This window comes from Melospiza georgiana, chromosome Z (assembly GCF_028018845.1).
Source record: "Melospiza georgiana isolate bMelGeo1 chromosome Z, bMelGeo1.pri, whole genome shotgun sequence".
Lineage (NCBI taxonomy): Eukaryota > Metazoa > Chordata > Aves > Passeriformes > Passerellidae > Melospiza > Melospiza georgiana.
In genome coordinates this window covers 71842668-71865208 of record NC_080465.1, presented here as the reverse complement: position 1 = coordinate 71865208, position 22541 = coordinate 71842668, and the positions used below count along the sequence as shown (strand labels likewise).

At 43.1% G+C, this 22541-nt stretch overlaps 1 protein-coding gene across 2 annotated transcripts; it reads right to left on the bottom strand.

Moving 5' to 3' along the window:
• Window positions 1-5659: 5659 nt before the first annotated feature.
• Window positions 5660-21361, bottom strand: SLC45A2 (solute carrier family 45 member 2). 2 transcript variants are annotated; one of them, XM_058044219.1, is made up of 7 exons: window positions 20923-21361; window positions 19637-19813; window positions 16026-16351; window positions 12044-12187; window positions 10696-10819; window positions 9653-9858; window positions 5660-5884 (listed from the first exon to the last, which is right to left on the bottom strand). In XM_058044219.1, exons 1-7 carry the CDS (start codon window positions 21359-21361, stop codon window positions 5660-5662), a joined length of 1641 nt encoding a protein of 546 aa, XP_057900202.1. The 2 variants fall into 2 exon arrangements, with proteins under 2 accessions (XP_057900202.1, XP_057900203.1); XM_058044220.1 differs by having other exon boundaries at window positions 16044-16351.
• Window positions 21362-22541: the final 1180 nt, after the last annotated feature.

Genomic DNA, 22541 nt, shown 5'->3' with positions numbered 1-22541 from the left:
GCCGTTTGTCACATTTCCTTCTCACCGTCTAACGAGCAGAGGGGCCTTGAAATCCGAGGTGTCCAAGACTGGTGCTGCTTCCCTCTGTGCTGCTCCTCATACCTCCTGATGCACTTTAGCTGCTGTGAGCCAATGCCACAAAAACTCCTCTGCCAAACAACCGGGAAAAGGCTGCACTGCAGGATTGCCTCTTGGCTTCAGCACTGAAGGCTTCCAAGGCCAGATCCTGCCATGAGTTCGATGCTAAACGTGTCCATGGGGGGCTCCCACCACCGCATGTCCGTAGGGCAGCGCCTGCAATGCATCGGGCAAGCTGGCAACGAGCAGCTTTCCTTGGCTGTCTAAGCGCGAAAAGGAAGAGAGAACTGGATGCCAGCAGCGAGGAACCCGCGGAGGGGAGAGCGGAGGGCAGGGGAGGGGACGGCTGAGGGCAGGGCTGGGCAGGGCTGGGCAGGGCTGGGCAGGGCTGGGCAGGGCTGGGCAGGGCTGGGGGGCGGCTCCGGAGGGCGCGGTGCTGGCGCTGAACAGCAGGGGGCAGTCGAGCGCCCGACTCCTTCCGGAGCCTCGGGCGCGGGCCTGGAAATTGGCCTGGGAATGAGCCTCGGGAGTGGGCCTGGGAATGAGCCTCGAGAGTGAGCCTCGAGAGTGAGCCTCGGGAGTGAGCCTCGCCAAAAGCTCCCCGTGCTCCAGAACCTCGCACCACGGGAAACAGAGGGCTTGCTCATCTCAGTCTGCTGCGCAATCTAGCGTTCCATTGTTCTCAAAGTAAAGAAGTTCTTTGTGTTCAGGTGGAACTTTCCATGCCTCAGTTCCTGCCCATTGTCTCTTGCCTTGTTGCTCAGCACCACCGAGCAGAGCCTGGTCCCTGCTCTGACCCCTCCCTGCAGACACTGACAGACATTGATGAGGTCCCCTCACAGTCACCTCTTTAGAGGCTGAACATGCCCAGCCCTCTCAGCCTTTCCTCACAAGAGAGGTTCTCCAGTCCCTTGATCACCTTTGTAGCTCTTGGCTGGACCCACTCCAGGAGCTCCATGGTTTTTTTACTGAGGAGCCCAGAACTGGGCACAGCTCTCCAGACAAGGCCTCACCGGGGCTGAGCACAGGGGCAGGATCTCCTCCCCGGCCTGCTGCCAATGCTCTTCCCAATGCACCCCAGGACAACCTTGGCCCTCCTGGCCACAAGGGCACTGCTGGCTCATGGACAGCTTGTTGTCCACCAGGAGCCCCAGGTTCTCGTCCTTCTGCTTTCCAGCAGGTTGGGCCCAGCCTGTACCGGTGCCAGGGGTTGTTCCGCCCCAGGTGCGGGATGATGCACTTGCCTTTGTTGAACTTCAGACATTTCCTCTCTGCCCATCTCTCCAGCCTGTCCAGGTCCCTCTGAAGGGCTGCAGAGCCCTCTGGGGTGTCAGCCACTCCTCAGCTTTGTGTCATCAGTGAACACCCAGAGGAGGCCACTGCCCCTTCCAAGGGTTGAGGTGAGACTCACTGGTTCCAGTTCCCTGTGTGCTCTTTCTTTCTTGCCTGTTTTGAAGACTGGGTGACATTTGCTTTCTTCCAGCCCTCAGGCACCTCTCCTGATCTCCATGACCTTTCAAAGATGATCATGAGCCCCCTGGCTATGATGTCTGCCAGCTCCCTCAGCATTCGTGGATGCATCACGTCAGGGCCCATAAAAATTACAAATAACTTTTCACAGTGCAGTCTTGAACAAGTGACCCTGAACATTTGCCTCTTAAATAAATAAGATAGAGCAGCTAGAGAATGGAAATGAATGCTGGAAACTTAGAGGGGAAAATTTTGTTTTATAGCTCATTATTTATAGCTTTGTCATGCCAAAAACATTTACAGACATTTTACAGCAGATACTTCCACCCAATCCTTCTACAGTTCAAAAATATCAAATGTCACCATTGCCACATTCACTTGCACCATCTTTTGACATGCTGCAGGGGCTGGTAGTGATTCATAGGCACCAATGTGAAAGCTGTGAGTTCTCCCAAGGCAAAGACATTTATGATTCATGCTGACTTGTGTAGCCTTTCTGGAAAAAAAGGTTTATCTGCCACAAGCCACCTGAGTTGCTTGTTTACAAGCAAGTCAAAGAAACTTAATGAGAACACTATGAAACACAGAATGAACACTGAGGAAAAAAATCAGAATACTTTTGACATTAATAAGACTTCAAATCCTCTAAAGAAGAGTCCAGAAGTTCCTTTAAGGATTTGCTTGCGTCACATGCCTGCTTGTTAAAGGGAAGTAAGTGGCAGATGTTGGTAAGAGAAAGAAAAAGTAAAGTGCCATGAAGATAAGGTGACAGACTTGTCTCCCGCCTTGCCTCGTTTAGCCATGACTGTTTCTGTGAGAGTGGGAGGGAGGAGGGTTGGTTATCACAGGACAGCTCATCTTTGAGAGGGTTCAGAGGAGGGATACAAGGATAAATGAGGGACTGGAGCATCTCTTTCATGAGGAAAGGCTGAGGGAGCTGGACTTGTTCAGCCCCAAGAAGAGGTGACTGGGGGGGTGTAGAGCCTCCCTCACTGGAGACATTCTAGAGCCCTCTGGACACAATCCTGTGCCGTGTGCTCTGGGGTGGCCCTGCTGGAGCAGGGAGGCTGGAGCAGATAACCCACTGTGGTCCCTTCCTACCTGACCCATCCTGTGATTCTGTGTGGTTTGGATAAGTGTATCATTTACATAAACATGATACAGAGAGGATCTTTATTTATTTGATTTTATGTATATGGAAATAAAACCAGATGAGAAAGATCAGGCACAGGGTACTTGTAACTTTATACTCACATCTCTGCTATAAAGTTGATGTTAAGTACAGTAAATAATCATATCGATAATGGCTCAAGTCCAGAACTGGTGTAAAGGCACAGAAGAGGTGGAACTTCCTAAATTAATAGCATTACAGTACAATCCTTCAAAACCTTCAACACTTTTAACATTTTAGCATTTCTTTTGCCGAAATAAATACTTTATCCCCTTTCATGTATTAGTAATATATTATATTAGTGACATACATTAGTAACATTTCTATTGCTAAAAGAAATACTTATTTTATCCCCTTGTATGAGTTAGTAAGATTTTATATTGTTTTCAGTAACACTTGAGATACATTTTCAACTGCAGAATGAGCACCATCTTTTTTTTTTTTGTTTTTGTTTAGACACTCTTTTCCAAATTGTATATACTTTTTTTGTCAGTTTGCCATTTCTAACAAAGACTCATAAAGATACTGTCTTGAAGTCCTGGGAACAATACAGGATGCCTTTATAGAGATTTCCAGAGAAAAGATGACATTAATGTTTCTGTCATCTGTAGCCGACAGTGGGTTTTAAAGGGAAAGATCATGAGGTCGTGAGAAATGATGAGTTCCTGAAACAATTTTCTCTGAATAAATCTGTAAATAAAAGCTCTGATATACATGATCTGTAAATAAAAGCACTTCTTACTTCTCTCTGCAGGTTCAGAACCCGTCTTTGTGGTTCCTTTGTGGGCCTGAATCAATGCCAGCATTCTGTTTGTGTAACAGAGCAGGGACAACATTGACCATTTAAATGTTAATGTTCTAATGGTGTTAAACCTCAAAGAAAATATTGACAAAGACATAGTAAACATTGCAAAATTTCTTTTGCAGCCTCACAGTGGAATCAGAGCTTTATGACCTCATCTCCTCGTGCACAAGTTTATGTGGTGCAGTCCTGTGAAACCAGATCACTTCCTCCTTTATCTGTTTTTATGGCTCCATAGATGCCTTGCTCTTCCCTTGAAAATTCATCCTCCCAGGAGATACGGAGGTAATGGAAGTTAGTGACTTAATGATGGCATAAAGATAATTGGGAAGACAACAATCCTTCATTTTCTGTCTTCCTCCTGTTTGTGCCTGTTGAGGCCCTGGTGCTCCAGCTGTCTCTGCACCTGCAAACTGTTTCAAACACAGTCCAGGGGCTCTGTCTTCCCAGTCTTTCTCTTAGTGGGTGTGAAATGTAGAGCCACAAAACAAAAGAAACCATGAAATGTGGCTTCTTCAAAAGGCAGGAAGGATGCAGATGCTGTGGTGAGGTTTGCCACACACTGAACCTTTTCTGCGGCCCTCAGTGGAGACAGTCAGCATCAAGAAAAGGTATCTGAGGCTCCCACAGGCTTGTTAAAATTAATAAGAATTTACCTAGGGGAAAATTGATTTTCCTGAGAATATGTGACTCTACTCTTGAAAACATAGAGAAAGGATGAAGCTGAAGCATCTCTGCAGAGGCACTTGATGCTGAAATGTAACCATTTATTTTTGATGTTGTCAGTTCATGTCTTGCGGAGCTTCTAAGAGCTGATAAGCTCAACACTGCACTTCTCTGAACAGTGTTGATGATACATGTGCAACATTAAGAACAAAAACAACCATAAACACCATATTTGCCCATAGTCTCTCCATGTTCATTAACAATATTGCATTAGCAGATGGCTTCAGGTGGCTTAACATATAACATAGTGGATGGATATGACAGTTTTCAGGACAGAGGAAGCACAGCATAAATACTGTATATTGCTTTCACAAACAGGTTTTCAAAACTCTGGCAGTATTATAAAAATAAGAAAGAAGCTTCATATGCAATAAAATACAAATAACTGGGCTTGTGTATTTACTGTACAGTAATTCCTGATACTGCTTTGCAGAACTGAATTCCTCTACAATATTCTGTAGAGAGCAAATGACATTTCAGGCAAAGCATGAAGGAAAACAGAGAAAAGAGAGATGCTACTTTAAGATAAATGCTGTCATATCCAATGTCAAGATTTATGTGGTCAACCAGCTGCCAAATTCTTCCATTGGCCAAGTTCATTTTTTCAATTACAGCATCAGAACTGAGAAGTCACTTTTTAAAGAAGGCAAAAATGGCAGCTGTTTCCCATGGACAGACTTTTAGGTACCTACACATGGATTTGCAAAGCAGCTTTAGGCAGACTTTCCTGACAAGCTCAGCTAGTACCTTCACTTTTTTCATACAGAAGCAGCAGGATCCAGTACAAGATAATTACTTTACAATAATGCTTTTAAACAATAGGCTTCAATCTTTTTTATATTGCAGTCATTTTTCACACTCAAATCTGCTTTTGACAGTAGCTGGTAATTAACTGAACCATTTAACAGTACCACTAATGATAACAGAACTGCACCCTGCATGGCCTCTGACACCTGTTTGAATCTCCTGCGGCTTTTGACTACTGGAGGGAACAGCCCCCAACTTAGGACGCTTGAAGAACAAGATAAATAAAAACTTTCTTCCTAACTCTGTCCTTTTACATTATTTCAATTTATCACATTCTTCATCCATTAACTTTCACAAATTGGTAACGAGGAGTTCCATAATGACTCCCAGTGTAGAGCATCAAGATACCGTGGCCACACACACCATCATCACATGCCACAGCATGTGAACACACTGTGGGGGAGAGTGTGGGTGTGTGTGTCCGAGGCATAAGGCAGCCAGTTCTATCAAGTCTCCATTTCATAAAGCTCTGGAATTGCAACCGATCCAAGGAGGTAAGAGAGGATGACGTGCCAGCAGTGTCAGCACAGCAACAGCACCAGTGCTACTGACCCAGAAAGAAAATGCTCCCCCGGGGAGATCCCTTCCGACGGCTCCCTGCAGCCCTAGTCCACGTAGCGAATGCAGAAGGCCACGAAGCAGCAGCCGGCCAGCGCCACCGTGGATGCCGAAATGACGGTGACGGCGCTGCCGGCCACGCTGACCAGGAGCCCCAGGCCCACGCCCAGAATGATCTGGGCCAGCTGCACCATGCAGGTCAGGGCGGCACAGTCGATGCCCTTCCCTCGCCCGTGCTCCCCTGCTTGCTCCCCTTCCTGCAGCTTCTGGCTCTGCAAAGAAGCACAGAACAAGCCCCAGAAACGGGGCAGTGTCAGCAACACGCAGCTCTTGGCCGAGACATTGTTACAGCCCCGGGGCAGCGGGCCGGTCAACAGCTCGCTGCTCCCCTTCTTACACCACAGAGATTTTAAGTAACAGGAGTTTTCCAAGCTTCCACCAAACTTTTTCTCATCTGCAGTTTTTCCCTCTATCCCTTCTCTTAAGGAAGGAATTGGAAATTGACTGGAGAAACTATACATGATTTTCAAGTTCAGGTCAACTTGATCTCTGTCAAACTGATATTAAACAGTACAGGTCATCCTGTCATGAATAATTTCGCTCTGACTCATGGCTGAAGGAACCATACTATCATATTATCAAAGAATCATCACAGAATCACAGAATGGTTTGTATTGGAAGGAAATTGGAAAATCATCTTGTTCCAATGCTCTTGTTGTGAGCAGGGACACTTTCCAGGGTGCTCAGAGGTACATCCGACCTGGCCTTAAACACCTCCAGGGATGGGGCATCCAAAACTTCTCTGGACAACCTGATCCAGTGCCTCACCACCTGCACACTAAATAATTTTTCCCTGATATCTAACCTAAATTTACTCTCTCTAAGTTTGAAGACATTTCTGATTGTTCTATGATTATGTGCCCTTGTGAAAACCTCTCTCCATCTTTCTTGCAAGCTCCCTTCAAATACTGACAATCCACAATTGTGCCAATCTGAAACCTTCTCTTCTCCAGCCTGAACAATCTCAATTCTCTCGGCTGTTCCTCACAGGAGAGGTGCTGCAGCCCTGTGACCATTTTCATGTCTCTGTGCTGGCTCCAGCAGGTCCCTGTGGTTCCTGTGCTGGGAGCCCAGGGCTGGATGCAGGGCTCCAGGTGGGTCTCAGCAGAGCAGAGCAGAGGGGCAGAATCCCCTCCCTGCCCTGCTGCCCACGGGGCTCTGGGTGCAGCCCAGGACACGTTTGGCTCTCTGGGCTGGGAGTGCCATGGCTGGGCCATGTGCAGCCTCTCACCCACAGCACCCCCAAGCCCTTCTGGGCACGGCTGCTCTGGGGCTGCTCATGCCCAGCCTGGGCTGGCACCAGGGGCTGTCCCAGCCCAGGGGCAGCACCAGCACCTGGCCTTGTTAAACCTCATCAGATTCCCATAGGCCCATTCCTTCAGCTTGTCCAGGTCCCTCTGGATGGCATCCTGTCCTTCATGTGTGCAATCCTTTCATCTATGTCATTAAAGAAGATAGTGAATCACACTGGTCCCAGTGCAGACCCTTGAGGGCACCACTTGTCTCTGATGTCCATGTGGATTCTGAGTCATCGACCACAACACTCTGGATGTGACCATCCAACCACTTTCTTTTCCATCTAGGAGTCCACTCCATCAAATCCATCTTTTCACTTTACAGGGAAGGATGTTGTGAGGAACCACATCCAAAGGCTTTACAGCAGTGCTGATGTGCCCCACACACATATAGGCAGGAACCTGAAGTTATGGCTCAAAGCACATAAAGGAAATCAGCACTAAAATACAAATGTAATACTTTTATTGCTGGGGATGAAAGCAACCTGAAAGCAAACATCCAGACTAGGATTCTTCTACACTATTGAGGACCACTTTTAATTACTAATCTGTGTATCTGCTGCGATACATAGCAGAACAAAAGCCTTCATTTATTATGTACAAGTGTCTTACATAGTAGCACCCTGTAAGGCTGCTGGTGGGTCACTGGAGCAGGTTAACTAGAGGGGTTGTGGAGTCTCCTTGCTTGGAATCATTAAACCAGAACTGGGGCAGCCTGCTCCAGGTTGCTCTCCTTGAGAAGGATCTACATGATCTCTGGGGGTCCCTTCTTCCAGAAAGAAATTACTCAGTTTAACTGGGAAATTATGTGATAATTGACATATTTATTTCCTTCCTGCATAGGCTGTTAAATGGAGGAGGTTCTATTCCAACAACAAGAAGTTCCAATACTGCAGGTCAGCGGCATTGTGGTGTTCTGGTATCCAAATTCTCTTAGCCATTAAGATGCTTTTTGCTTTTTGCAAACCCTATTACCTTGCCTTTGAGCTACACAAAGCTCACAAGTACTGGAGACAAACAGTCTCTTCCTAATCCAGTAGAAAAAAAAATTGAATTTGGATCCTAGGGAACAGCAGCACAGAACACGAGCTGAAATGGCAGCATTATAAAACACAGCACATGATTTTGGTAGAATGCATAGTGGGAGAAGATGTCCACTCCTTGTTCTGAAATGATAAAGCCCCAATTTTAGACACTTTGAAAAATAAATTGTATTTATTTTGCTGGGCTGTTCCCAGTCTTCCTATGTGGCAGTAGTTCTGACCACAAATACATGAATCTGTAAATGAATGCACTCTTGTGCTTGACGTTTATTCTTTTTTTTTCCTGTCTTGTACATTATAGAAGATTTGAGCTAAGCCTCAACCCATTAATATAAAATCTAACATAGAATTATATATCATTTAACATCTGTCATAGCAGATACCACACATCAAACAAGAAACAACTGGTTGTCTTTTAAGCAACACATTAATATATTGGCCTATTAACTATAAAGTTCATGCACACTTTAGCTTATTTTATTTCACTTCTGTCTTGAAACAGATAAAAATTTTGCATTTACTCCTCCTCTCTGAGTTGGCTGACCTGAGGTAAGAATTGAGATTTCACCCTAACCTGGGCTCATTCCCAGTCTTCTGTTTTGTGTTCATAATACATCATGATCATTCCCTGTTGGAAGGAGCAAAGAAATTAACCAAAAAATTATTAATCATATATATGAAATATTGAATCACTTTGAGACTTCCTCCTAGCATTCAGTAGAATAATTAAAGAGTTCATTTGTGTTCATCCCTCAGAAGGTGCTGGTGAAAGCTGTACAAAACAGTAGGACGTGTTGTCTAGCACTTGATCTACCCCTCTGCTGCTTAAAACTATGTTTTATGTGGTTTTCCAATATTTCAACATTGCCTTTATTAATTTCTTCAGATGTTCCAAGATATACTGGAACTTTTCCTAATTTCTTCCAACTCTCCTTAATTTTTCTTGTTTCCAGCTGTTTGACTAACTTGAGGGACTTGAGAGGACTTTTCCATTAAAGAACTCAACACTTTACAATACATGAAGATCCTGCTGTGCCCAGTAACATGATACAAGGAGTGCAAGTTTTTCCAGATTTTCCTTGGAAACAGGATTTAAGGCCATGGAGGATGAAAACCCAACCACAGACATTTAGAAAGATAATGAGTATGTGGTATAGATTTAATACTGTACTATATAATGATGTTTCTACTTGAATGGCATTTGTTTATTAGCTAAGAGCTAATAAGCTTTTGTAACACTTTTCAGTTAACTAAAAATTCTGACAGCCTTTACAGGCTTGTTATTAAAACCTCAGGCCCTCAGAAGTCCTCTGCTAATGTGGCTGGAAAGAAGGATATGAGGAAGGTAGGACTTGAAGACAACACAAGTGGACCACCCTGCTTACTGCCTGAACATGTTCTGTGATTGTCTTTGTTTCAGATGTGATGATAAATAATTATTTGTTTAATGGAAGGCCTGTTTGGAGAGTTTGGAGCTGGGATATTAACTTTCTCTGTCAGAAACTTCCCATTCATATGTGTCATTGTTAATAGTTCAAAATTAAAATTAAAAGCTGCTCTTTTCCATCCAGTTTACCCCCAAAACAGGTTGAACAGACACAGACAGATATAAAATTAATGCTTCTTGGGACATTGCACTCACCTCCTCTTCCCTGTGGTACTCTGCAATGAGGTGGAATGGCACTGTGTACAGTGTGCTGGACATGACTCCAAAGAGTGAACAAAGAGCCAGAGTGGAATAGACATTGGGAAACAAGCCAATTAATCCAGTACCCAGTCCAAAAAGTAGGTATCCCATGAAATAAAGTCCCTTTAATCCTATGTATGGCAGAAGGACTTTCTGCAAGTCTGTGGAAAGAAAGTGAAAATGCTGATAAGATTAAAAGAAATAGGTAACATTTTATCAGGAGGTTCCTTTTAAGGAAAAAAAACCCAAACTTGTATTTTGTAAAACGCAATGAAGAAGATAATCTTAATGACTTTAGAAGTTACCTCAGATTATTGTAGGTATAAACTTGCCAAAGAAAACTTGCTCACACCACCCAGAGCTCAACCTGCAGCTTGCACTGCAGCTGCACCCAGAGATGCTTGTGCTGAATAGAAGTTTATCCACAGAAGGGCTACACAGAAATGCCTGCAGTTAAGCTCCAAAGGAAAAACATTTCCCTCAAGCCTCTTTTAGATGCTCAAATCAACCCCCAAAATGCTACGTATATGAGTTTTCAGATCAGGTGGTTTTTAATTCTTTGGAAGAGTTATGGTGAAAACTACCTGGAGAGCTGTGCTAGCATGTTTATGCATAATTTTGGAGAGCAAGATTGAAGCTTCTGGCAAGAACTTCTACACAGGGAATGCAAATGGGGAGAGGTCACCTTCAGGAGCCCACACCTACAGCATTGCTAGGTGAAAGAGCACCTAAGAATTTAGTGTGGCATCTATTTACAGAATGATTTTCAGTGTTCAGGGTCAGTTCATGTGCAGAACAATATCCTAATTCCAAAGTCACCCCTCATGATGTGGTCAGGAACTGTTGGTGCTAAGATACAACTTTCTAACAATGCTGAGAATGTCACATTCCTTAAGCCTTTATGTAGAACAAATTCCAGGTAATTTGGCATCCCCTTATGGTTTTTGAACAATGGCAAACAGCAAACACAGTGTTGGAGTTTATTCATGGGTACTTACAAGAATAGACTGATGAAGAAATTGCATTGATGCACAGCCCCCAGCATCCCATCTCTACCCCTGCTTTGTAGGTCAGGTAAAGTGTGGAGTTGTGAGGTGCATAGGGATTCCCGTGGTACACAACCTGAAAGACACCACAGAAGTCACAGCAGGCAGGAATGGCACTGTCTAGGGAATGCCTCCTTCTCATGGGCACAGGGTCCATCCCTGGTAGGGAGCACCCACGAGATCTGTTGACCATGCCATAACCACCCATTTGTAACTCTCCAGGTGTCACACTCACATCTCCTGGACTGTCACATCCCAGGCTCCACCTCATTTCTTACCCTCTGCCTTTTCCTGGACTGTCTATTGTACAGATTTTTAAATCTACTCATTTGTTCTTCTATCTTTTAGGTGTCTCACTTCCAACTAACTTTCTCTCTTCTCTCAGTCTTCTTGCCTTAGCCTTTCTTTCCTTAATTTATCTACAATTTTTTTTCTGTTTTCTCTTTCAGATTTTCCTCAACACACTTATTTTTCCACACAGTTATTCTCGTATTCAGTTACTATTTTAGACAAGCAAAACTTTTTTCTTTCAGTTGTTCATCTACGCTGCAGGGAAAAAAACCCTCCCTCTTGCCTTGCCTGAATAGACAAAAAAGGCAAGGAAATAGGAATACTGTGTGGAAACCACAGAAGAGCAGGGAGTGGCAGTGAGATATTGGTGCCAGGACCATATTAGTGCTCTGGAAGGAAGGAGGCAGACATGGCCATACAGGCAAGAGTCACTGTCAAGGACATGCAGTCCGTGGGAATGGCACGGAAAAGGCACTAGGGGGGTGTTGTGAAGGCAAACAGCTGCTGAGAAAAGGGGTTCAGGACAGACAAATGCAGGAAGATAAAACTTTCTGCTGCCAAGTAGCTCCCTGTGTGCACAGAGCTGCATCCTGAGGCCAGGGAGGCTGCAGTGCAGGTGAGGGGCTTTGTGGGGATGCTGCACACACACCAGGACAAGCCCAGCGGCATCCAAGCACTGCCCAGCCAGAAAACCTGCCCAGCTGGGAGCAGCTCTGAAACCAAAACAGAAAATGGATGTGTTTGGGCCAGCTCTGAGAGCTTCACTTGGAACATTTAGACACAAATAGCCTTACAAATACTACACTTTTCCCCAGTGATCTCCCCAGACAGGCTTGGAACAAGGGCCTGACCTCAATTAGCTGGTTTACAAAACTATTGTTGAGCCATCCAGATACAAATGGCTCTGACACCTGTGTCATTTCCTCAGGATAGAAACACCATTTCACTTCTTTTTGATGGAGGAGGAGATGCTACAAGGAAGGAGTAGTGAGAGCATTTTATGCTTTACCTGTCCCATGAAATCCGTGAAGAAAAGCATGTTGGACAGGAAAGCCATCCATCCAAAGAGGTGACTCACACACAGGCAGCGATAGTGGGATGGCATGCTTAAAAGTGTCTTCAAGAGGGATTTAAGTGTCATCTGCCTCTTTTCCTAAAAGCAAATATTCAAGAATAATACAGTGTTATTGTCCTGAATGCTAATGAAATAGCTGACAGGAAATAAAGAAGGTCTTAGTAGTATCTTTTCATTGCTAAACTTCCAAAGTCTTTTATTTTTTGCTAGGAAGGGTTGCTTGGGTACTGAGTTTTCTTCAATTTATATAAATTCTATAAAGTATATAGAAGAGATGGAATATACCAGCAGGAATGTAACATTTTTTTGCTGTTATTATCAGTAGGACAATTATTTACATATAGAATAACAGGGAAATTTTCTGCCAAAGCAGACTCAGAGAGTTTAAAAAAAAAACCCAATGAACCAACAACAGAAACAACAAGCAACAAAAGTTATTTCTCTATAGAAACCATCAGCTTTACACTGAAAATTTAAAGCTGCCGCAGAAGAAAGTTGTGCTCAAAATACTTCCTGAAAATTAAAAGGTGTCAGATTCCTGAGACCTTTTATTCCCTTTCCATTCTATGTGCTAAATTCCCTAGGAAACTTCTTTTTCTAGGGAAACTTCTACCTCTTCAAGCATACCATGAGCTTTCCACTATGCTCTGTCCTTGAAGCAGGGAGAACCTGTGGTTCCCCATGGTAGCGCACAGAGAATGTGAGCTCCAGCATCTGAGCACCTCATACCAAGGGAGAAATAACTCATTTCATAACCAAAACTTAATTAGTGCTGGTTAACAAATCTCACTGATGAGGAAAATCAAATTTTCTCACTGCCTTTAATGCCCCATGTAATCTCCCTCCTTGTCTCAGCCCTGTGCCCCAAAATTCTCAGATTCTTCTCCAGTCACATTCATCAGATCATTTGTATTTCTAATTTTTTTTTAAACTACTGTAGGTGTGCTTGATATCAGGTATTTTTACACATAATTCTTCCTGTATTAAAGCTCCTGCATGGTTCACTGCTTTTAAAGAGAAAAAAATATATACTATTTTAACTGTGCATGATGGAAAACTTCCAGTTTTCTCTGAAGACATTTGAAGACAACAGTGTTTAGAGAGATGGTAAGGGAAGAGGTATGTTATGAAATGTGGGAGAACTGCAAAAATTATGCTAATTTACTCAAAATTCCTGGACTGGATCTTGTCTTCAATTTGCTGTAAGATGTCATTTTTTCCTTTCTTTCTTCATTTTTGTATATACTTTTCACAAATCTCCTTTCCTTTGAACTAGGCTATGCTGCAAGCTACTCTATGAATAATCACCACATATAAAGTTGGAAAATAATTTGCTTCAGTGTGAGGTTTTTAATCCTCATAGGAATGCCAAAATTCAAGTTGCTGGCTTCCACCTTGGACTGTATATTGTCCAAATCCCTTGGAACTTGGCATCATTGTCTTTTTTTAAACAGGGTGAGCTTTATATTCTTCTACAATTATAAAAAGAATACAAAATAATTCCAGATTAACTCATTAGTGTTATTTCAAGGATAATTACTATCGTTTGACTTGGTTTTATTTAGTTTGCAATTCTTCCAACCTGCTTTTTAAAACAGACTTTCCAATCAAAGTTTGAGGATAAGGTCATGGAATTACAAAGGACACTGCAGTGATTACAAACAGTAATTTGACAGCTAGATAGAAATGGGTTTTTTTCTGTTTAGATATTCCAGAAAGTGGAAATGGAAACCAAAAATGTTTAATGCAACCATTCAAAACATACCAGCACACAAACCGCATGCTAATTTAAATAATGTGCTGAAGTTTGGCTCTGTTTAAGCGCCTTATCCTTCAAAAGCTCAGAATACCAAATAATCTCTACAAAATCACTACAACTCAGGGCATAAGATGATAAGAATGCAGAGGAAGCAATATGACTCAGGTTTTATGGCAGTGGACCCTGAATAATTTGGCACCATTCAAAAGAATACAAGGCTAATTGCTTTGGGTGTCTGTTCATACTGTAACAGGTCAAATCTCATTAATAATCATGTTAGCTATTAGCATGTGAGAACATAGGCCTTAATTTAGAAGAAATATAGCCATGATGCCTACAATTAAAAAAAAAAGAGACAGAAAATCAGGAAGCCAAACCATTTCTTCAAGGAAGTGATTATGGTAATGAATGGACTCAGCAAACATGTGCCGCAGGAGACAGATCATTAAAGCAGTGAGTGTCTAGAACTCATGCACACAAAGAAAGGCACATCAAAGGGACATGAGACTGATCAAAGCACTGGGGGACTCCAACAGGCTGCCCAGCCCAGGCAGAGAGGAGGGCAATGGCACAGGCTCGCCACCACAGCTTCGCCTCCTGTGCCAGACATGGAACTCCACGTTTCCCATGTCACTGACTCCAGGGAATTATTTCTTCCCGAGGCAGAGGCTACCCCAAACGACAGACTGCTCCCCCCACTTTCACTGCATCGCTCTCTCATCTTCATTTGCCTTCTCTTTTTTTAGAGCCTGCATGGTCCAAGCAGTCGGGGAGGCTCAGCATCTCTGACAATTTGGAGGGTGCCCAGAGTGAACAGGGCTGATGCTGGCTGCTCATGCTGGCCTGAGATGGGGAAGCTCAGACAGCATCACAGTGCTCCTGTCAGATTCTGCCCACAGCTGTTGCCTGGCTGTCTGCCCCACTCTGTGCTTGCCTTGCATTATCATCAGGCAATGCTCATTTCATATGTCTTGCATCTAATAATATTGTAATAATTTAATAATATTTTAATAATTTCATAATATTTTTCTTCCAGTTAGAAATACCAAGTGCTGTTATAAAATAAATTACAAATAGTAAAAGATAACAGATCCCTTTTACTTACAGATTAAACAAGAGTATTGCTTTCCTCCTTATAACTGTTTGTACATGCTTAGTATATTTTACCTGATTTATCAAACCTTTGTATCAGTCTATCAGGGATTGATATGCATAATGCCAAGAAATCAAAATGGAATTAAAATGAGAAGCAATTGTGTCACCACTGTTGTGTTATACTTTGTTTACCTAGGGTACCATGAGGTAGCCATGAGGATTTCCTAGCACTAAAAGTCATCAACCAAACCGTAAAAACAATCATCAACAGAAAATGGATGTGTTTGGACCAGTTCTCAACACCATACTAGAAGTGGGCTCTCCAGATACTTTTCTGGTAGATTCACCACTTCCTATGTGCCTTAGGTTGAAGAAATCTCTCACAAAAATGCATCAGAAACAAAATAACAGTGAGGATTTAAAAGTACTCACTGCTTTCTCACACCTCAAAATTTTGCCAAAGGCTCAGCTACAATATCACTCAAATAAAATTCAAACTCTGGTAGCAAGGTAACACTGCTGTAGACAATTTTAAAATTTTTTAAATTGCTGTAGGAATTTTAAAGACATTAGTGCTCAAAAAAATGTTGAGTTGCAGAATATCCAAGTGTCACACATTTCACATGTATTATGTACAAAACCATGTGGACTTCAGTGAGAATTAGAGACCTACATTGAATATTAATGGTCTGTAGTCTTTGCCCACAACTTTATTCTAATTATACCAAGACTAAAGGAAAAAGTAGATCCTATCTACAAAATTCACATGAAGAGGACATCAGGAGACTGGCACTGAGCAGAAAATGGAGCCAGTTTCTCCCTCATACCCTGCCAATGGATCAGTGCATCAGAACTAGCCGGTCTCATACCTCTTGCTGGCAATACTTTCTAAAGAAAAAAAAAAAAGAAAAGAAAAAAAAAGGCAGGCAGACTTTCTCCTGTCTCTGTATCCCAGTGGAGGGTTCTTTTCTGTGCCTGGGCCTTACAAACAGTCAGCATTAGCTAATTAAGGGGTCTCCAAGGATGCCAAGATAGAAGCTGTAAAGTCTCCTCTGCACTCACCTGTGTGCGTGACGCAGCCGCGCATTTCCCGGGCTTGGCTGCAGCCCTTATTTCCATACAGGTTGGTTTTAAGTGACCATTCCTTATTTCCTCCTCTATGGAGTGGTATCTATGGGGTTCAGTCTCTTCCAACAAGAACTTTGCCTCTTCGTTTTCGTATCTGAGTGGGACTTCAGGAATACTGCACAGATGTACAGTAAGGCAGATTATGAGAACCAAGGCTGAGAAGAAGAAAATCACCTGGAATTCTGATGCCAAGGTATATCCTAGTATGGTTTGACCCCAATCCATAGCACCTGTAAGGTAACCCAGGGCTCCTCCCAAACCTACAATGGTGGGAGAAAAAAAAAGGAAAAAATAAATGTCTACTGGCATTGACAAAATAAACAAAGAGCACATAATACCCTCAATATGTGATGCCCTCTAGAATTGATGGAATAATCACTCTTCAGATATTTATCACAAGAAATAGGAATACTGAGCTAAACACATACATGAGCAGTTACTAAAACATCTCTTGAAAACTCTCTTCAGATCTGTCAGGCAGAGCTCTCTAGAAATAGGCTGAATACACAGCAAAATAGGGTCCATTTCTTTTTTTGACTCTTTCAAGCTCTATTTTCTTTGAAATGGTAAATAATGCAAGTAAAACTAAATTAAATCCTACAAGAAATATGTGGTTTTCATTTTTTATTTTCACAGAACAAACATTTTTAAAATTCTTTTGAGAGTTTCTATAGTTTAGAATTTGTAAAATGTATTTAGCTTAGTCCAAACAGAAATACTGCCTCCGTGTGATTTTTTTCTAAAATAGGAAATAAACCCAAAGGCATTGTTTTCTACTTACACAAATCCAAGTACAACACCACTTGGTAAAGAAAACAGAAAGGAAAAAAGTATAAGTGTGTAATCCCATTTACTAATTTTCTCAGAAGAGGTAGACTAACGGGTAAAATGAGAATGCTACTTTGTTCCTTGATGTTAATAAACCCAGTTTTCAGTCAGTCTGTTTTTTTTACAATTCTCCTCTCTGTTACTATAAGCACACACAGAGATGCACAGGATCGTGCCCTCTGTTACACTCAGCACAGGCTCTGGTGGGGCTGGCACCTTTGTAGGGTCCTGACACCTCCTTAACCAGGTGGCACTAGGGCATGGATGGCTGGGAGTTCCATGGGATAGCCCCTTCCCCAGAACTCAGAAGCATTTCTACCCTTCTGCTTAGGAGATCCGATAACAGTCTACAGCAAAGCCCTGCATCTGACAAAAACTAACAGCACCTGCACTTGCTTCCCCCAAAACCATGGGATTTTGATTGAGTTCTGGGCTTTCTGTACCTTCTTTACCCTCCTGGGTCTGATTACGGCCCTCTTTCATTGTGCACTATTGGGCATTTCACAGGGGACTGTATCCTTGCTTGTTCTCATAAAAACCAATTACGCTATTAATAACTTTTTAAAGAAAATCTACACAACATTATTTTCAGTGTATGCTTGCAGACAGAATGTTTGACATTAGAGAATGATTTTGCTGTTTTGAAAAAGAAGCATCATGATATTGGAATGCAGCCTAAATGTTGATTGTGTGCACTCTTTCTTCCACTTGAATAAGTGGCCATGGGTTTCATAACTTCAAAGCTATCAAGTTTCATGTTCAAACCCTAAACAGAAAGCAAACTGGAGAGTAAAATCTCAGAAATATTAAGCATAAAAGGAAAGGAGGAACTAAAGTAGGAAAAAGAAACAATATCTAAAACAGAACCTGGACAAGAAATGGGAAGATTGCTGTCTGTGTCTAATAAGGATAAAATGGGCAATGATAAATGTAAACTGTAGGGAATTTATAATAATGTTGCAGTTTAGGGAACACAAACACCAAGGCCAGTAAATTACTGGAGAAGACTGCCTTGGGAGGCTGTAGAACTCCAGTCAAGGGAGGATTTCAACACCAGACCAGGGAACTTTCTGTTAGGAAGGGTTGAGATGAACTTGCTGTGGAGAACACAGGATGCTGGGCCAAGTCACACACTCTGCCCCATTTCTGTCCTATTTCACATTATTTGTCTCACATTCCCTTTCACAGATCAGTACACTGAGTCAGCTAAATCTGTAGCTTCAAACTTGGAGACTTTTCAGTATCATCCAAAAAAATATTGCAACCAGAGTTGTGCTGAATATACATAAACACTCACTCCTCTCTTTTTCCAAACAAGTGATTCTTTAACATTTTATCTGTTTCAATGGATAATACAGATTTAATTCCCATGTGGCTTTAAGCTTCCCTTATAAACTGTGTTCCTGGATATAGGTATTTCATGTGTCCAAAATCAGCCTTTTTCATTAGCTACTACACCTCCCTCCTTCAACAGAGTAACTGCTACTGAGTTTATGAGTCTCTGCTCCTGCTGGGGGTTCAGTACCCACAAAAATCTGCTGTAAAAAGATTGCATGACTTTTCATCTAGTCTGCTTTTTGTCTAGTGTTTTCACAGGGGTTACTCTCAGACATGGCAGGAGGTTCCTCCTGGGTCACTCCACAGGTACACGGCCTCACGTGCCTTCCCTGTGCATTTCCTCAACACAGGGCTCACATTGTACAGATGATTCCATGGAATCAATGTTCAGGGGTTGGAATGGACCTTAGAGATCATCCAGACCCATCCAGGGATGCCTCCAACTGGACCAGGCTGCTCAAGGCCTTATCCAGCCTGGCCTGGAACACTGACAGGGCTGGTCAGCCATAACCTCCATGGACAACTCATTCCAGTGTCTCATCGCTGTCACAGGGAATAATTTCTTCCTAACATCCAGCCTAAATTTCCCCACATCCTCCTAAAGAAGAGTCCCTCTCCAGCTTCGCTGTGGCCCCCCTTCAGATACTGGAGGTCTCCAGACAACCTTCTCTTCTCCAGGCTGAACAGCCCAAATCTTCTCAGCCCATCTTGATGGGAGAGGTGCTCCAGTCCCCTTATCAACTTTGTGGCCCTCCTTTGAGCTTGTTCCAACAGTTTTATGTCCTTCTGTAACACAATAACATTTAAAAAATGTACTAAAACAAATGAAGCTGGTAACTTCATTTGCAGGAGTTTGAACTTAACCACTTGGTCTTATTTTGTGGGAATTGTGACCTTCTGAATTTTACACAGAACTCTTGTTTCTATGCAGCATATACTGGAGCACTGCTGAAGAATAGGAATCAATTGGTTTGCGCAGCTCTTGTTGCATGTCACATGACAAATCAAAAATGTTATTTTTATGTGCAACAGCAATGAAATAAGCTACATCCATGAATTTCTGCCTCAGCAAAAAACTTGAAAAAAACCCAAAACAAACTGACAAACCCTATTTCACATTTTAAAATAACTAACTGCTCTTAAATCATGCCTGTGTTGCTGTAATTATTTGTGCCTGCAGCCTTCCTCAGATTTTTGCAGCAGCAATCACAAGTTGCTGTTCTCTGGAGTAGTGAAAACCCAGCAACAAAAGTCCTGTGACTGAAGTGCAGGATCAGATGATCAGTTCATTCAAGATTAGAAACACAGGGAGGATAAAACCCAAGCAATTACCTTCCCCTCCTTTGAGAGGCAGGGAGGAAAAGAAGGGATCAGTGTACCTGTAAAGAGGGCGTGGTAATGCAGACCCTTCTCTTTATCCTGATGAGAGCAGACATCAAATAAATATGCTTTGATTGGACCATCAATAAAATCAGCTGCAAAATCAAAAAGCACTACTCCCAGCATGGTAATGACTATTGCCCACGTCCGCTGCTTGTCTCTCTCAGCGATGAAAGCTAAAAAAAGAAAAACACCCTCATTCTGACAGCAACAGTGCCATGTTCTGCAAAACCACATTTAGTCTTTCCTGACACTTCAAAATCTAAACAACAACTGGTTACACAGGAGAGTCCAGTGACACCAGAATCTCATCAGAGAAGCAGGAGAGCTGAGTCTGTGTAGTGCTGAGCTGGGCTAGGCTGACTTACTGCCTTGAGCCAACACTGCTCAGAATGCTTCAAGCTCCACAACCAAGAGCATCACTATCCTAAATCTATTCCTTAACACCTCCAAGGCATGCTCTGGTAGCCTAACACATGCGTTTTGTAATACTTTCAGTCTGTTCTCTTTGCGCAACCCTTATATTGCTTTAGATAATCAAGAGTTGACTGCAACATCTCTCTCTGGGTCAATGAAATCAAGTATATTCAAATATTCAAATCAAGTATATATCAATAATATCAAGGAAGAGAGAATAAATCAATCCATAAAACACACACCTCCCCCATCTGCCTAGTCAGCAACAACTTTGTATCAAGACTTTAAGAAGCCATATCCCGAGCCAAAATGTAACAATATGGATGTCACTCCTATTTGATTTTGCTTGTTTCAGCTGCAACTGAGTTTTCAAGAAGTTAAGGATTTTTGTTTTTCACCAGCACGGTACAAGAGTCAAGCCAGTGCTGCAATAATTGAAGGCGAGTATTTTGAATACTAATCCATCTAAAACAGGGATGAGCAGGGATTCAGTTTGGGTATGTATTACATCACAAAAACAATACTATCATTTAAGCTAACAAGGTAGATCTTAGCTCATGAAAACTTCTATGGCCTAAGCAAATCTTTACCTGAAGGAGCTTGTCAGGCAACCAAACCAACATACAACAGACTGCAATCACATGCACAGACTACAGAACACAATGCACAGGGTACATAACATGCAGTGTTAGAATTGAATGTACACAGAGATTACGGCGCTCCCCAGCTCCTTCAGTGCACCCGAGTCACACGATACCAAATTTTAACAGTGCATTTTAAGAAGGAAAAGGGGAACCCCTCTCCTTTTTCTGATTTGAAAGGCTAGGATGAGTTTTGTCTGTCAGCACAGCACATGCCCCTCACTCACCTGAGATCATCACGTCCCCATTGAGGTACAAAGCCATGCCTAACAGCATTATGATGCCCAGACCCAGAATGTAAGGTCGCCTCCTGCCCCAGCTACAGGTGCAGTGATCACTGGCTGAACCTACCACGGGCTGCAGCACGAAGCCCAGGATAGGGCTGATGAGCCACACGAGGCTGTAGAGGTTCTTGGGCAGCCCTACACTGAGCAGCACCGGCGTGACAAAGGCGGCCTCCACGGCATAGCAGAACTCCCGGCCGAACATGGCCATGCTGTGCATGACCAGCCTTCCCACCGCTCGCCTCCTGGGCACCGCTGCTCCAGTCCTCATCACTGCCTGCCTTGGGGCCTCCTCCTTCTCTCTGGGGCCATCCATGTCGGCCTTGGCCGCTCCAGAGGCGGGCAGGAGAGCCCCGTGGAAGCTCTCCTTCGTTAAGGTCATAGCTCCGGCTGCGAGCAGCGCCGTGGCAGGCTGGTGCTGCCTGCTCTGGCTGACATGGGGCCCAGATCATATGCCGGGTGGGATCGGTCTGTGCTGGGGGAGGGATCACATACTTTCATGGCTCTGCGATCACAAGTTATGCCAGGAAGGGGGCGGGGAAGCGTGTGTTCACATTAGCTGATCTGAGCTCTTGGGCGTCTGCGCTGCTCCCGACTATCCACAACTGAGGAATGACTGTTTGCGCACGAAGCACACATACAACGGGAACATACATCACATGGTCCGGGAGCAGGATTAGCCTGACACAAAGCTGCTCCTCTTGCTGAAAGATCTTGCTGTAAGATGTCAGTGACACCAGGAACCCAGTCTTCATCTTCCCATTCAGCAAACATGAGCATCAGACCATTCCCTACTGACTATCCTGGGGGGAAAAAATCCCTATCTCTCTGGAAGAGGATTTCAAGGCACTTCATAAGGATGAGTAAAGGCTCCATTGCCTTGGAGCCTTAGAGGCAGATATAACACTTGGCAGGAATCTGTCAAGCAGCAACTGATGAATACTTTTTTGTATGTGATGTGTACTGCCCTCACAAGAACTGATTATTTCTTGGTTTCTGAAAACAGAGAGTATCAGAATTACTTATAAGAGGGTTTTTTAAACAGTCTTTCTTGCCTTGAAAGACTTTCTTGACCTTACTCAAACTGTACCTTTCAGGTTAGCCACCTGAGGGAGGCAGCTGATCCAACCCATCCTGAAGAAACACAAGGTTTTAAATTGACATCAGTAATTCTGGTTTCAGAACTTATCCATGATGGACATCACATCTGACAATGCTGATTTTTCTCCAACACAATCAGATATATCTGGGACTAAGAAACTTGTCAAGTCCTATGGCAACTGTGTATAATGTTCAGTAGCTTACACTAGACTATGAGCTGGAAACCCCAGGTGTTTTTGCTGATGGTTTAGACAACTTGCCAGGACCTACTAGATAATTCTTGCTTCCAGACTGTAGTTTATGTAGTAGAATGTAAAAGGTTTTCTTATGGTAATAATGTTGACATTTTTGCACAACACATTAAAATGGGCTAAAGTATAGCTCAGCTTTGGAAGCCTTTGTAACCAACAAACCAAACTTCAAAATTATCTAAATACCCAACCCTTCATGTTATAACTCCT

Coding starts and splice junctions, on each gene's coding strand:
- SLC45A2 (XM_058044219.1), bottom strand. CDS start 21,361: ATGACCTTAACGAAGGAGAGCTTCCACGGGGCTCTCCTGCCCGCCTCT. Junction 12,188..16,025: donor CGGCTGCGTCACGCACACAG/GTGAGTGCAGAG, acceptor ATTTGCTTTTAG/GAAAAGAGGCAGATGACACT. Junction 9,859..10,695: donor TTCTTCATCAGTCTATTCTT/GTAAGTACCCAT, acceptor TTCTTTCCACAG/ACTTGCAGAAAGTCCTTCTG.